Here is a 16,142-nt window from a genome sequence, read left to right on the forward strand (position 1 = left end):
CTGACCAGTTTAAAGGAAACCTATGAATGGTTTACGGTCACCAGTGCATTTGTTTAAACCTGGGAATTGGGTTTATGTTAAAAATATTTCAGGTAACCCTCTCGAAGAGAAATGGAGCAGTCCTTTTCAAGTTTTGCGGTCAAGCTTGAGAAGCACATTGCCTGGATCCACTACTTGAGAATCAAGAAGGCACCCGAAGGACCATGGAAATCCCAGCTCACAAAACCCACATCCGTAAAGTTAACTCGAGACTGTTAATGATTATATTGTGTTTCTGTTTTTGACACCACCTCTGATATTGTTAGTGTTCAGCTTTAAATTGCCTTTTAAGGTATAAATTGAAGAAATTAGCTGTGAAAATTTGGACCCTACCTAAGATAATGAAATATGAAAAATTGGAACCTTTGTAAAAGAATTTACAAGTAACAAGTAAAGGGGGGAATGAAACAGTTGGGGTCCCCAAGAGCAAGGGATGTTGAAAATACCTTAGACACTCGATTAACATAGATATACAAAACAAAGGGAAGTTTTTACAATTTGAAAAGTGGTAATGACTGTAAGATAAGGAGGCTCCAGGATGGTCTCACTTCAGATGGCTGGGCCATAGGATGGGCGATGCATGAGATAAGGGAATTGCAACAGCTACCTTGAAGGACGTGGCCTACGTGATCCTCAGACGGAGTTTGCGCAGAAGCAGGGGTCAATCAGCGAACACAGTGAGGAAGACTACAAGCTTTCATCTAAAGACCCCCCCGACGACCACCAGGGAAAACAACTGCGCATGCGAACGGACATTTGCATATCTCATGGCTATGTAAATGACTTCTCGGAAATCCTATGACTATGTATAACGTTATGGTATATATTCTCTGAAAATTTGCCAAACCGGTGGAGCACTCATGGTGGATAATCCCCAGTGCTGCCCAGCGCTGCAATAAAGAATGCCTGCTTAATAACACATTCTGGTGTTACTGAGTTTTCTTTCGGACTCCTTACTCAGCCACACCTAGCTTCCCACTTCAGTGAGGAAAGTTAGAAAGCAAGGGGGTTTGGAGATCTCCGATTTTTGTATCAAATTATACAATCAGAATTTTGGCGCTAGTTGTATTGCATCAGGAACTTGAATATAGGTTAAAGAAGGGACTGCTTTTTTCATAAGGTAAATAACTTGACAATAGTTGTTTGTTTTTGCAAAATTTTAGACAACTGGAAGAGGACACATTAATTCCTGTTCAACCATAGCAACACTGGTTTATAGCACAGTGTTGATAAAGTGAAAAGAATGGCTCAGTATTTGTTAGCTAAGGACAAAAGGAGAGTATTAAATAAAAAAGAAAAAATACAGTGCAGACTGATCCTGCAGTCTTTCAGGCAGCTGATTGAGTACTACTAATAAAGCCAAATAATGCTGGACATATAGTATTTCCAACCAGAATTATCAAAGCAGTTGGCAGATATGGAGTTCCAGATCAATTCCTAAAGCTCTTTAACAACTTGGAGTGCAAGAACCTGACAGAGCATTTGCGGATATTGGGCAAAAGGAGTAAGGAGCAGAACTTTATTTGCCATTGCTTTGAGCTTCTTTCTCAAGCCACCTTTCTGCTTCACACCAATGAGCAGAGAGGTATAATAAATTTTGCAGTGGTTCCTGAACCCACGTTTTGCTTATTGATTTGGACCTGCAGCTACCAGCTTTGATTTATCAGTTCTGCAGACATGTAGCATAGGAAAAGAGCACAAATAAATTGAATTGCACAGAAAAATAAAGATACAAGAAAAACAAAAGATCATTATGTTTATTAGCAAAATGTTGCTACAGAAATGTGCAGCCTTCAGCTGAGTATTTTTAGATGTATGTTCTGTGTGTGCATGCTTATGAGCGGACAAATGATATGTACATGTATCATTTAATGCTGTGCTAGTTCTAGGCCTAGGTAAGGTTGCCTGGAGCAGTAAACTGCTGCCAGAGGCAGCAAAGTTGCCTGGGCTGAATCCCTGAAAGCCACACTGGCTATTGTTGTTATTGCCAGTGCTGCAAAGAGAAGGCAAAAAGAGCAGTTGCAGCTATTGCTCTGCCCACCCAACCTCTCCCTAGGGCAAAGGCAGCTGGATTCACTTTCCTGAACTCTTGGAAAATTCTTTTGCCTAAGTTACTAAGGAGCCATAAACCAGTAACTGTTAGTTCATCTGCTTTTGTTTTTTTTTTTTTTTGTTTTGTATCTTAAAGCACTTGCTTAAATAGTGTGTAGCTAGCTGATTGTGTACTTTCATCTCTTTAAAATGGCTTGTTATTCAGAATAAGATTCAGCTATCCAACATGGTATCTTTGTCTGCAACTGTATCTCCTCAAAAAGAAAAAATGATCCAACTGTTGTTGTTGCCTTTTAGGGCTCTGAAGGGATAGAGATCTATTCCTAATAACTTCCAGTGAGACTTATTCTTTGACAGTCTTGACATATAAAATGCAGAGGTAAATCTGAGGTTCCTCATAGGAAGGCTGTGAAGATAAATGCATTCTTGCAACGGATTCCCACAAATACTTCAAAACAGTAAGAAAGACACCTGTAAAATTACTTCAGAATTGATACCAAAATACATTCTCGTGACTTGAAATGATTTTCAGATATTATGAGATATTATATGAGATACAAGATGAGGGAAAAATGGAATAAATATGATGTTGGTCAGACATTTCTCATGAGTTGGACAAATTGGGTCATGGCATTCACTCAAATGTGCCTATTACATGTGAAAATTCCTGATCTGGTTCAAGATGTGCCATGTTTAATACTGGTACTGCATTCCAATAGGGTAATTTGAGTCTGTTGCTAGTTAAATGGATCATTATCATGAATATCTCTGTAGTCATGTATATTTGACAAATTTTCCTTAAAAGTGCCTCAGCCTTCAGAGGAGAAGCGTTTTGAGAAAAACTGGGATAAAGCAGCAAGAATTATGCATAAGGATCTGTTCTAAAGAGCTGTGTGGGTTCTTTTTTCATGTCCTGTGTATAAGTGTCCACATGTAAGTTCTTTGATGTGGAGACTAAAGCAATCTGGATACCAGTACTTAGAAGAGATAGGCAACATCTGTGTCTATAACATGGTTCACATAATTTATACTATGGTTACATTATGATTTTCTTGTAACATTGTATATATTTACTGTTCTATTTCTGAAGAATCTGGAAGTTTTTGTAATTAGGCCTTTTCCTTTTAAACTTTTTTTTTAATAGAATCTTTTGCTACGCTTTATTTTTCACGAAAAGAGCTGATATTTGAAAAATCAAGAACTTACATTTTCAGTGCTGCACAATCCCAAACAAAGAGTACTGAATCAATAATCGAGTAAAGCCAACAAAAAGCAGTTTGAAGTATTTACAGGAATCAGCACTCTTCCCAAGTGTTTTGCAAGGATTCAAAGTGGAAGCAAACATTCAAAATGTCCTTAGGGATCCTAGTTTACTGCAGGGCTCATTTTCTGACAAACATTTAATGTAACAAAAAGTGCTAGGCAGAATGCAAAGCTTTTTTTGAGATTTTTGCAGTGTGGTGAACTCAGAGTCCTATTTTACTTTATGTTTCTGTAAATGAGTTTTATAAATATTTGTCTAGCAAGGTTGAAGAAAACACTGAAGTGATACTAGGAAAAAAATAGGTGGGCTGGAGTTCTGACAGAAACGGAAAGGTAAGGTATCAAGGGAAGTTACTAAATTTTCAGTGACTGACAGAAGGAAAGAGGGCACATGCATTGGGCAATTCACATTGAGTCGCCTTTGCCTTCCCTCTGAGTTGCTTCATTTACCACCTGGACCTAACGGGACCCATGCTTGTTGTTTTGTTTATGTGAATCTTTGCATTCGTTCACCTTGCATGTGCCCATAGAAAAGTATATTTTTCTTTGCAAATCATCCATGTAAGGCAAACCAATCCAAGTGTAAGAGAAATTGTGGAAAAAAAAGTTGTCCAACTGCAAAAGGCATTTCTGCATGAATTTGCCTTGAGTTTTCACTCTTTATTACTGTGGGAAAAATGCTCTAATGAATTGTTTTATAAAGGTGTTTTGTTTTAAATAAATTTTCTCCTGCTTTCCCTACTGATTTGGAACTTTTCTGTTGCTTTCCTAGAAGGAATACACACGTGTTTTTTCTATGATAAATACAGAAATTTATTAATGGTGATTCAATTTGTGAAATGACTTGAGGTTTCATGCACAATGAAAAATTAGGCTTTTAATTCTTGCTATCAATATATGTTGAATATAGCTATATTCTGGTGATACATTATTTAAATTGTAATTTTTAGAAATTTTCTTAGCTTTTCCACTATTTTCCCTGGGAACAATGCTGAGAAATAACTTAATTACTTCTACAAGTTTGAGTATAATCAACAGCTCTAAATCACCCAAACTTCAACATTTAACTAAATCTATAAATTATTCGCTGAATTGGAGTCACTGTTTAGCATTTAGCAGGTTAGTAAAATAAGTATGTTAAGGTTCCACTGCCACATCAGGAACAACAGCAGTGTGCCTGTGAGGTAGTTTGAATTATAAAGGTTGTATTTATATATCATAGAATCATAGAATGGTTTTGGTTGGAAGCGACCTTAAAGATCATCTACTTCCAACCCCCCTGCCATAGCCAGGGACACCTTTCCACTAGACCAGGTTGCTCAAAGCCCCATCCAACCTGGCCTTAAACACTGCCAGGGAGGGGGCAGCCACAACTTCTCTGGGCAACCTGTTCCAGTGTCTCACTACCCTCACAGGAAAGAATTTCTTCCTAATATCTAACCTAAATCTACCCTCTTTCAGTTTAAAACCATTCCCCCTCGTCCTGTCACTACTTGCCCTTGTAAAAAGTCCCTCTCCCGCTTTCCTGTAGGCCCCCATCAGGTACTGGAAGGCTGCTCTAAGGTCTCCCCAGAGCCTTCTCTTCTCCAGGCTGTAGAACCCCAACTCTCTCAGCCTCTCTTCATAGGAGAGGTGCTCCAGCCCTCTGATCATCTTCATGGCCCTCCTCTGGACTCGCTCCAACAGCTCCATGTCCTTCTTAAGTTGGGGGCCCCAGAGCTGAACGCAGTGCTCCAGGTGGGGTCTCACGAGAGCGGAGTAAAGGGGCAGAATCACCTCCCTTGACCTGCTGGCCATGCTGCTTCTGATGCAGCCCAGGATACAGTTGGCCTTCTGGGCTGCAAGCGCACATTGCCGGCTCATGTTGAGCTTCTCATCAACCATCACTCCCAAGTCCTTCTCCTCAGGGTTGCTCTCAATTATATTATACACACAAAACTAGTGTGTTCTGATTCAAAAGTGCTCAAATCTAAGTTGACTTTTGTATGTGGAAATTTAGGCACATAAAGTTAAACATTTAAATTTTAACTTTGAATTTTAAATCTCTTGTAAAAATGATAATAACAGATAATATTAGATTAGTGCAACTCTTCCACAGCTAGTCCAAAAAAACCCTGTGAATGTGTAAGTTTAATTACTATTAGCTAAATTAACAATACAAGATAGTAGAAGAACATAATACTAAGGTTCTTGGGAAATAAGTGATATTTCTCGCAAGTAGTTGAGCAAGTATTTTGAATTACATACCTTGACTCTCTTTGGTTGAGACCTCCCCTGTGTAAAGCAAATTCCATAAAATAGACATAGTGTTTTGTACATACAGCTGCAAAATAATTATTTCTTACTTTTAAAATTCCCTTTTACTTTGGAGAGCACCTGAAGTACTTAACAATTTTTTTCACTTCGTACGTGCTGGTCTTCTTTTTGCCGATACCATGTTGCATATTGCAAAACTTGAGCGCCCCTGGGTGCCTGCCTGACCCCTGCGATGTGTGGTGAGGCTTCCCGGTCTCCCTGCCCGGACCTCGAGGGGTAAGGACTTCTTCCAGAAAGGCTCCCCTGCTCCTCACAGGTTCAGTTCATCAGCCCCACCGGCAGGCATCGCGTGTAGTGTGTGGTTAGTGCTTCCAAGGAGACCCTTTCATGGAGCAGACAGATGGGCAGATGTCTTCTGGAGTGAAAATACTCTTATTTGAAAATATTTAGTCCTTTAAAATGGTATTTTAAATTGAAAGAATTTTCTGGACTTTTAAGAAAATATATGTTAAAAAAAAAAAATCAACGAGTGCTTTGTTTTTACCTGTAAAATTTTGGTTTCTTGGGCATGACATATTCAAAATATTAGTCCGAATAACAGTAAATAAAAGAGGACTGAAGCTTGGAAAAAAAGTATTCTGGTTACATTTCAGAAACTGAAACAAGTGTGACTCCCAGGTGGCCGCATATTTCCTCTTGCCTGTAAACAGAAAAACTATGTGTAAGTTAACTCAAACTACCATTTTTTTAGTGTAAGGTTTAGCATAAAATGTACTGGCTGACTGCCATGGGAAGCAAAAAGCTTGTAATTTCAGTTACATGGCATTTCAACTAGAACAGGCCCTAATGTGGAAGGTGGGAATTAGAGGTGGCTGCCAATATTGCAACAGAGCTCTGAGAAGGTTTATTATTTTTACAGTACCAAAAAACCATGTTGACTAGCTCACCTTATGTCCTTAAACAGACTACGGAAGCGGAAAGATTAAACATCTGGTGAACTCTTACAGAAAATGCATGTTGTGTGAAGAATCTTCAAACAAAATATTGCACAAAAAGTTCCGCTGCCTGAATAACAACCATCCTTGCCAGCTGCTTGGGCAGAACAGAAGGGACAGTTGTAAACAAATTGTTCAATAAAGGGGATTTTTTTTTTTTATTTGGAGGGATCTCTGTCAAATGTGTCTATTTAAGATATTTAAGCTATTAAGCAAATAAATAGTAGGTTACACATAGAAAGCTAAGCATGGTTGTCTTTCTTACAGTATTATCTCCTGAAGTTAGCAATAAAATTTGCATTTGATTAGCAAACCTATGTAGAAGAAAAAGTTCAATTAAAATGCATTGCATGTATTCACAGCTTGCCAGGTACTGACTAATGAATTGGGTTTTACCTCCTTTTCCTCATTTCATTGTGATCATGCAATTCAGATAGTCTTTAAAAATGAAGAAGCTCTTTCTCTTGTGAGGTGGGGACTGTTCCCACACCTGAAAAGAGATTGCGTGTGTGCATGGACATGCATGTGAGTACCTGGGTGTTTTATTCTGAAGCAGGCCAAAATGACATAGAAATATAATGCTCCATTGTTTACTAACACTTTTTATGGTCAGCAAAAAAGAGTAATTTATTTTCTAACAAGTACTTGATTTCCAGATGATGTAGGTAATTTGGAGGTCTTCCTCTTGGCCTTAGCTGTTCTGAAATGTTGCACCTCTGTAGAACTCCCCAGGTGTCAGCGGGTATTACACAGCCCATGTCAAGTCAGCTCGATGGTGGGATCAGGACATTCACATCTGCACTGTTTTCTATTTAGGGATAAAAGCTATACAGATGTATGCTGTCAAACTAACATTCTTGTGTAGATTGAAGCACATATAATGTTCTTGGAAAACTTTCTTATTCCTATTCATGACCTCCTTAATAGTATTTCTGTTCCACTGTGGCATTCCCAGTAAGTTATGGTATTTTCCAGAAGTTCAGGGAACCAGTGATGAGAGAGATTACCTTTGGCTTTACTGTTTGTAACATACAGTAGAGGAAAAGGCAGAATGTGAGTAGAAACAGTAGAGGTTTGTAGAAGAGAAAGAGAACTCCATTTCATCTCCAGAAAATAGAAGATGGAGAGTAAAACCCTCTCACCAGGCTAACATTTGGAAGTCTGTGTTTTTAGGAGGTTAGGAAGTTATTGAAAACCCATAATAATTTGCTCATTATAAACTTGGATAGTCAGAGTTAAGAGTACTAGAAGAGCAGTGTGGTCTTCAAGTATTACCGTAGACCACTGACTAGTTTTTATTCTGTATTTCGTCAGAGTGGTATTTGTCCATGAAATTGTATATTCAAAAAGGATTCATCCTTATAACCTTGTGGATTTTTTCCCCCATAGTCATTATTGAAATCCTGCTGTTTTTCCCCCCCTTATGAAAATATACACTATAAAAGGTATATAGAAATGGCCTTTTGCCACCATAAAAATCTGGGGACAAGAGTATATTGAAAAACAGATTGAAAATTAAAGTATTAGAGTTTTGTTACAGGCTCTATTCCCCCTTTCTCTTATTTAGTTTAATTTATTTCAGAGGAATTGTTCAAAGACTAAAATATTCTTCCATCTAGAGATAGATATTGGGTAACTAAAATCTATTAGAAATAAATATTTAGAGATGTGAGAAATTTAATACAGATTAGTATTCTGTAGTGACCTCAACAAGCCAGATTATGATTTGAATGGAGAATTCACGATGAGGGCTGAAGTGACAAATGCTCAAAATCTCTTGGGGGAACAGGTGAATCAGGTCTAGTGATATGTCTGAAATAAATGTGTTTACAAGATCAGTTCCACTTCTGAGTAACTTAGTGTTTTATTCAGCTGTTCCTGTGTATTTCCCTGGGATTAAATATGGGTAACTTTAACCAAAGCAGAACTAGTGTAAAAAACAATTGGCAAATCGAAAAAGGTCATTAGTATTCTAAAAATGTTGTGAGTTAATAACAACAGAATTATCTGCAGCTTCGAACTACTTTGTATGCTGGTAAATATGACTAGGGTTTTTCATGTATGAATGTGCAGCATTACAGTATAGCTGTTGCTTTATAAATATGAAACTGTATTAACATATTTTAAAGATACATGGTTCACAATGATTGCTTGCATACAAGGCAGCATTTATTTGGAACAGACTAAAAATGGTGCAAAATATATCCCATATAACATTTTACTTCTGTAGAGTTATGCTTACTTTTCTAAAAGGGAAGGCAGCTACAATGTTTTATTTAGTGTTTATGGTTAAAGCAATTTTTTTTTGAACAGAGATGATAACAAACCTGTGTTTTCATGTTCATCCTTTGAACTGTGGTACACCTTTCCCTATGACATGAGAGTCCAGCCAGAAAAGTACCATCACGTGCTGCAGCAACCCACGTGTCTGCCGGTGATACAGTTCCAGCCTGGCAGCCTGCGGAGCAGCGGAGCCCTGTGTGCCTTCTGTGAATGGTGTCACCAGTTTGGGTCTCCCTCCTCTGCTCAGTCATTCTTCTCCCTGAAATTACATCAGCTTAATGTCTTTGAAACCGTGACCTCTCTCTAAATTTTTTTGACATTTACCGAAAGATTAAAAAATTGGTAAGAGGTGAATGACAATGAGACCATTGCATAAGCCTTGTTTCTTTAGGAAACCTGGGAAAACAGCAAAACACCCTTGACTACAGATGAAATGTTTTGGTGAGGTAATAATGTGGAATTTATTTCAGATAGACTGTTAAGAATGCTTTAATTAATGTTTTTGTTTGTTGTTTTTATGATCAAGTCTTTCATACTCGGTCATGTATTTTTTGTATATTTCAAATAAGTATTAAAAAACTTAGCAAGTTTACCTCATAGTATATTTTAAAATCATTTCTTGAAACTGTGTTGAGTGAGTTCCAGAAAATTGAGATAATTTTGAATACCACAGTGTTCGATAGTGAAGTGACTGGGGAGGTGGTCTGTTTGCTGGCATCCCTTCCAAACTGCTATGTTGCCCTGATGACTTAGTTGCTGTTCCTGAAAGAAATACTTCTTGCAGTGATAAAACAGCACTGGCAATTTTGATTAGGAAATTCTGTGATATTCCCAGAAGTGCTGCTTTGCAGAGATGTGGTGCCAAATGTTATGGTAATTTAGAGTAAGTGCAACCCCTGCTAAGTAACTGGAACTGCACAGAATGTAAATCGTTGAAGAATTTGTCCTGTTATGATGTCTCAGCATGGAACAAGAGCTTGTGTGAAGGTATATATTTGAATTACTTAAGAACTGTTGATTTTAAGTAATGTCTACTATATATGTTATTTAAGGTAAGACGTAATAAAGTACGTCTTGTATGCAAATAAACACTTTGCATAAAGTGTTATATATTCTACATAAAAAGCACCAGATTCACTATTCTGAATGAGGACATCAATTTTTTTATTGTTTCACGTGTAAATGTGAAACTAGATTAAAAGTATTCCCTTTTCTTTTTATCTGTGTAAGTCTCAGACAGTTTGGACACTGGATGCCATGGGCGTCAGACCTGGAGGTTCCCCAAGGCAGAAACTCTTAAATGACTCCTTAGCAGCAAAAGAACTTCAGACCATGGAAAAACACCTAGCTGGTATGTATGGTAGCAAGGGATCATAAAACGCCGAGCAGTACTCACCCAGCTAGCTCTGCCAATATTTTAGACAAAGGAAAGAATTATCCATTTCAAGTGCTGATGAAAACAGGTTAAAACTTTGAACTTCCCTTTTTCTTCATTGAAGACAAACAGCACAATTATTGTTGTGTTTGTAGATGTCATGAACTTTGCTGTAATTACAGTAATTGAACTGTGTTAAATATTCTGCAGCCTGACAGACTAATAATGCAACTTTTTTGTTGTTTTCACATTTCACCAAAACTTATGAAATAAGGAGGTACTGACGCTTCACCTCCAGTTAAGTAGTCTTTAGAAGAGGCTGCAGTGGACCTTTAGCTTGACAATAGATTGCTTTGCAGGAAAAGCCCACCTCGTTCATGAGACTTCTGGCTAAGTGAAGTCTGTTAACTTGCATGCAGTGGAACATCTGCAACATCTTTGATGGGGTAAGCATTTCTAAAATGTCAAACAAAACCCCTTTTTTTTTTTAGTGAAAATATGTTGCAGAGGTCTATAAAAATTAATGAGGAAGGAATATCCTAGGATATAGTTTGCAATTTGTTGTTCTTTGTAATCAATATTTTGTTAGCTTCAGCTTTAGTTATAAGGTATGACATAGACCTGTAGCATGGTAGTCCTATATTATGCATGCTATTTGTCATATGGTGAAAGCTGAGCTTCAAGGGTCAACTCTATATGAAAAGTAATGCAGAACGGAAACATAAAAACTGTGTACGTAAGCTGGAGGGAGAAATGAAATTTATCTGACCCTTCTTTTAAGTCATTCAGAGAGTGAGGCAGAGAACTTACCACCTTCAGTGTGATTTTCTAAAAGTCTTTGGACATTTATCCTACCAGTAATACTGGTGTGAAAGGCTTGGGCTCTGTATCCTCTTTAGAGAGAGGTACAGCTGTTGTACTTCTGTCTAGGGGCTGTTGCAGCTGAAGTCAAGGCAGAAGACAAAGCTATGAGCACAGTGAGGGAAGCTCTTTAGAAAAAAGTTTTTGCTTGTAATGGAACAAGAACTAAAAATTATGATGTCTGCAGATGAAGATATTTTAAATGGATTTTGTTTCTGACAACAGAGATACTGTCATTCAATTTTTTTTGACAGGTTCAAGTCACTGTAGCTATTAGAGATGTAGCCACTGCCAAACTAGACTGAAAAACTGTAAGCCCTCCAAGCTGAAACTGCCAGGAACATCTAGTGGGAACCAGGAGACCAGCAAGGCCGAGCTGTGGTCATCAGGTTTCTGTGCCATAGCAGTGACCTGAGTGCCCCAGGGGCCTCTGCCACTGAGGTAGCACTTGCCTTCCCTTGTGTTGCTGCAGTTGTCACTCAGGAGGGATCTGATGAAGATGTCCCTACTTTGATTTATGTCCTAACTGGTTACACTACCATGGTTGTACAAGCTGTTCTCATATGCAGTATGCTCTGAAACATGCAGTTCCTTTAGATCTCCCTTGACAAAGCTGACAGTAATAACTACCATATTCAATAGAATATGGAATTTTAAATACTTAATTGACCGTAAGCTAACTAGCTACATTCACTTAGTCTCCAAGATTCAGTCTGCTGTTGTGTGACCTACAAGGTCTTCTCTCTCACATCAGTGCTGCTGTTGTCATTTGGCTTTAGGCCCGTTCTTTCAGTAGTGCTGTATCATGGGGTTCAGTCATTTTACCATTCAGTAGTTTTTGTCTGCCTGAGAAATTCACAAGAAAACGGCCCAATTATTAGACATTGGACTCTTGTATTCCTAATAATTCATTTCCTATTATAACACCAATGCTGCTTGAGACAATTATTCCCCTCACAGACAGTCATAGCATAATTTCCATGAAGAATCATCTCAGAGGACCTCAGATAATAATGCTGTGTTTTTGCTTAGCTTTATTTGTCTCATACATTTGCAAAAGTTCAAGTGTCACTGATATCAGCAAGTCTCCTGGTTTCCGTTCTCTTACCAAGTGCAGTGGAACCTATTAATTCTATCCAGTCATTTAGATGCCTGAACTATGACTTGGATTACTCGTGTAATGACAAAATGTGGTCCCCTGTCTCAGATACACCTTCTTAAGGAGACTGGCTTTCTTTTATGGACTACATGCTGGATAAAACTCACTCCTAACATTAGGCACAAGTAAGTCCCTGTGGCTAAATTAGGGACTAGCGCCAACTGCCAGCAACTGCCTCAGTAACTTGATATTTGAAAGCAGTGTTTTTAAAAATCAGATATTGAAACAATCAGTTTTCTTTTCCTTCTCTACATATGGCTCAGTAATACTTTTGTCTGAGATCCAGTCTCTTATGTTACTATGGCTGCTTTATATCACACACAAGCGGAGAAATTTTTTTTTGGTAGTTAATTCCAGTATCTTGCCAGTTTGTTTTGTTATACTGATTCTGTGGTCACTGGATACTTCTGGAATATATTTTATCACAAGAAGAACTGTTAAATTCATAAACAGTTTGTAAGCGCATTATGAATCATATCCTTATTCTGGTATTTCTGATATGAAAGTAAAATGCCTTTGTGTTGCTCTGTTGCCTGCATTTTATTTTCCTTTAAATGACATTGACAAGGGATTTGAAAAATCCTAAGTCATAATTCCATTCTGGTATTTACTACAGATCAGATAATACTGTAAAGATGGCAATGTGTGATTTTTGGTTTTTTTCTTTTCTTTCTGGTTGAAAAGCTGATACTGAAAGAAAATAAAAAAAAATGATGTATGCTAAATAAAACTGAATAAGTACACTATGGAAACATGTTAATTATATGTGGAGAAATGATTAGAATAATTGGTTTATCTGGAGGCTTGATTACTATATGGAATTAAGGAAACATGAGCCAGAATAAAATGTATATTTAAGTCTTCTTAAATCATTCAATATTCAGATGATTTCTTAGCATACTGAATCATCATGGGGAAGTTAGAGGTCTGTAATTTTGCAAAGACATAGGCTAAGCTGAATCTTTAAAAGAACATGTTCCTTATTTGGTTTAAATCGGGTTACATTGTCATTTATTGGCCCCTGAATTTTTGCCAGTCATCTTACAAGTTCCAAAGTGATGTGTTTTGATTTTTTTAAAAGCATAATGGAAGGGTACTTCAAGACATAATTATTTAAAAATGAAAATAATTAATGTTAAGGGTCAGCAAGGTAGCAATTAGAAATATTCTTAACTGTGTGCTAGAAACAATATGTTTTGAAATTTGCTAGCAGCAAAACATTTAATCGTTAAACAGTTGAGAGACACTTTTATCTGAGGCTTTCACAACTATTTCAGTTTTACCAGCTTTTCTAGTAATAGTATTTGAAATGTGTGGAATATCTTGTGTTAGACTAGGAACATGACATTGACATAGCTTATTTTCCTGTTTTCAAGTTGTTATTATTAAATGTTAATATTAAAGGTGGCACATCTTTAATTATTTTAAAACAGCATTCCTTTTATACCTACTGTTAAACACAAGTGAAAGAAAATCTGATTTTCCAATATACATTTTAGAATCTGTTTCTTTTAGGACTTTTAGAACCTGAAATTATTGTTATTGAAACAGGTGTTTAAATCAGTAGAGCCTTGCTGAGCTTCTAGGACTGTGACTTACACAGTTTAATGGGAAATGGCACCAACTGTCCCTATCAAAACCAAGTTACAGTAGAGTACATGCCAGTGAGAGTGAAAATTCATAACAACTGTGCAATATAAAATAAACTTGAGTAAACTGTTCCTTAAGCTTGACATTTTTACTTGCAAGGACTTTCAGTATGTTAGTGATGCTAACCTAAGTTCTGGCTACCCTTACCTAACTTTTTTGGATGTATCTGATTTAATTAATTAGAAGCATTAATATGATTTAAATTAATTCAGAAGACACTTTTCATCACTACTCCGATCTGTTCTGTTTTTAAACAGGATCTTATTCCTTATGGCTGTGTGAGGGGTAGGAACTGGACCACCAATGGTGGCCACTTTTTCTGCTTGGATTCTAGGTATTGGTGACCTCATCACGTGCTGTGGCACTGACGACAGGCCAGAGCACAAAATTCAGACTCAAACAGGATCACAGATCTAGATGGGCCAGAGTTCAAGGGTCATTTCCCCCAGAGTTTTGGTTGGGCAATAGACAGCAAGACCAAAAGCAGAAGTCTTGCCTTGAACCGGTTTGGGATTGTCCTTCACTGCAGCTGAGGATGGCAAGTTTAGCTCACTGCTCCATCTTGGTTTGATACTAATGAGAAACTGTGCAAAAGCCACAGAAATATGACTCGAAGAAATGAGAGGGTTTTTTATAGGTTGTATTAACGTTCAATGAAGTGGTAGTATTTCATTTCTGGAGGATAGCTGTGTTTGCAGTAAATCAAATGCAAATAAACTCTGAGGAAATGATTGTCAAACTTTTGAACTGTTAATTGCGATGCCTTATATTTTAAGGGTAACTAGATTTTCTCTGCACAGCTTCCGGTTGTCACTTACATTGCAGAAAATCAATAAGAGTTTTAAACCAGAGAGAAACAGAAAGTGAGTTTCTTTCTTTCTTTTCTTTTTTGTTTGTGTGTGTGTGCACAGATATTGAGAAGGACCTAGCACTATGGGAAGAAGCAAGGCTATCAAGAAGCCCTAGTATCCAGCATCATAGTTTAGTTACATCTGACCTTCAAGGCAATATTCAAGCCACACAGGGCCAAAATCCGAGGCCTCAGATACCAGCTCAGATGGGGAAGAATATTCAGCTCCAAGGAAACAAATCACCACCGCTGCCCACTAACAGCAGAACACAGGTCTCCAGTGTCACAAACAGTAGGCCTCCAACGCCTGCTACACAAACCAACAGGCCATCAACTCCGGGGAGCAGACCTGTGACACCGAATAGCTTGCTGTCACGGCCTCTTACCCCTAGCAACCAAGGAAATAGGGAAGGCATCATTAGTATGCAAAGAAGCAGATCTTTGACATCTAAGAGCCAAATGGGGAGGACCCTCAGCGCTGCTTCAGGGCTCTCTGTGCAAATGAGTGGAGACATTGTTGGAACTGTCACTACTCAGAGAAGCAGTTTATCAGAAGTAAGATTTTCAATTTAATGTTTTTGCTATGTTTAAGAGCTGCTATAACGTGAAGATTAGATTGTGTTTTATGTTGAAGTAACATTGGTATACCTAATGTAACTTACTACTCGGAAAAGAACTTGAAATATAATGATGAGAAAATTAGCAAGGAAAATACTGCTCAGCTTTGAGAGGTACGGATTAGAGAATGTCAAGATTATTACGGAAATCATACTGAAATACTCATGCCCCCCCAAATTTTCTATGAGCTCTGTAGGGTTTTGCCTGCATGATGCATAGGAGTTTTATTAGCCTTACTTACTTCTAAGAGGTGTGTACCTCTGGAATATTAAACACAACTTTATCTTATCTTTATGATTCCAGGGTATTTTTTCCTGCCGCACTGGCAGTGCATAATATTTCCTTGGTCTGCTTTTTCTTTCATTTTTTGGACACATTGGAATGATCAGTTAGGCACCGCTGAATGGAAAATTTTCTGAAACGCAAAACTGACCTGCAATGAGAAAATGTCCAACATCATTGAATCACTGAATAGTGCTATGTGCGTGTTAAGTAGGCTGATTCACAGCACAAAAACTTCCTGTCCCATATGAATGGCTTTTACAGGATTAGTCTTTGTTTAAAACAAAACAAAACACAAAGTTTTACAAGTACCTTGTAAATTTTGAGTGGGATTCTCCTCTGCTAGCCTTAGCTGCCTTAAAGATAACTTTAGTGTGTAGGCAGTGGAAATAAAAGCACCTGTGAAAGAATAGCCCTGCTGTCTATCTCAGATACATGCCTTACAAAGGTGAGTTTTTT

At 37.7% G+C, this 16,142-nt stretch overlaps 1 protein-coding gene across 1 annotated transcript in view; it reads left to right on the forward strand.

The window, feature by feature from the left end:
• C3H8orf34 (chromosome 3 C8orf34 homolog) overlaps positions 1-16,142 on the forward strand; it is a 193,757-nt gene that overhangs the window by 172,996 nt on the left and 4,619 nt on the right. Inside the window, exons 11-12 of the mRNA XM_068396838.1 lie at positions 10,119-10,239; positions 14,845-15,338. Of these exons, the coding sequence (XP_068252939.1) occupies positions 10,119-10,239; positions 14,845-15,338 (615 nt within the window). The remainder of the gene's footprint in view (positions 1-10,118; positions 10,240-14,844; positions 15,339-16,142) is intronic.

Source organism: Nyctibius grandis, chromosome 3, assembly GCF_013368605.1.
Source record: "Nyctibius grandis isolate bNycGra1 chromosome 3, bNycGra1.pri, whole genome shotgun sequence".
In the NCBI taxonomy this organism is placed as follows: domain Eukaryota; kingdom Metazoa; phylum Chordata; class Aves; order Nyctibiiformes; family Nyctibiidae; genus Nyctibius; species Nyctibius grandis.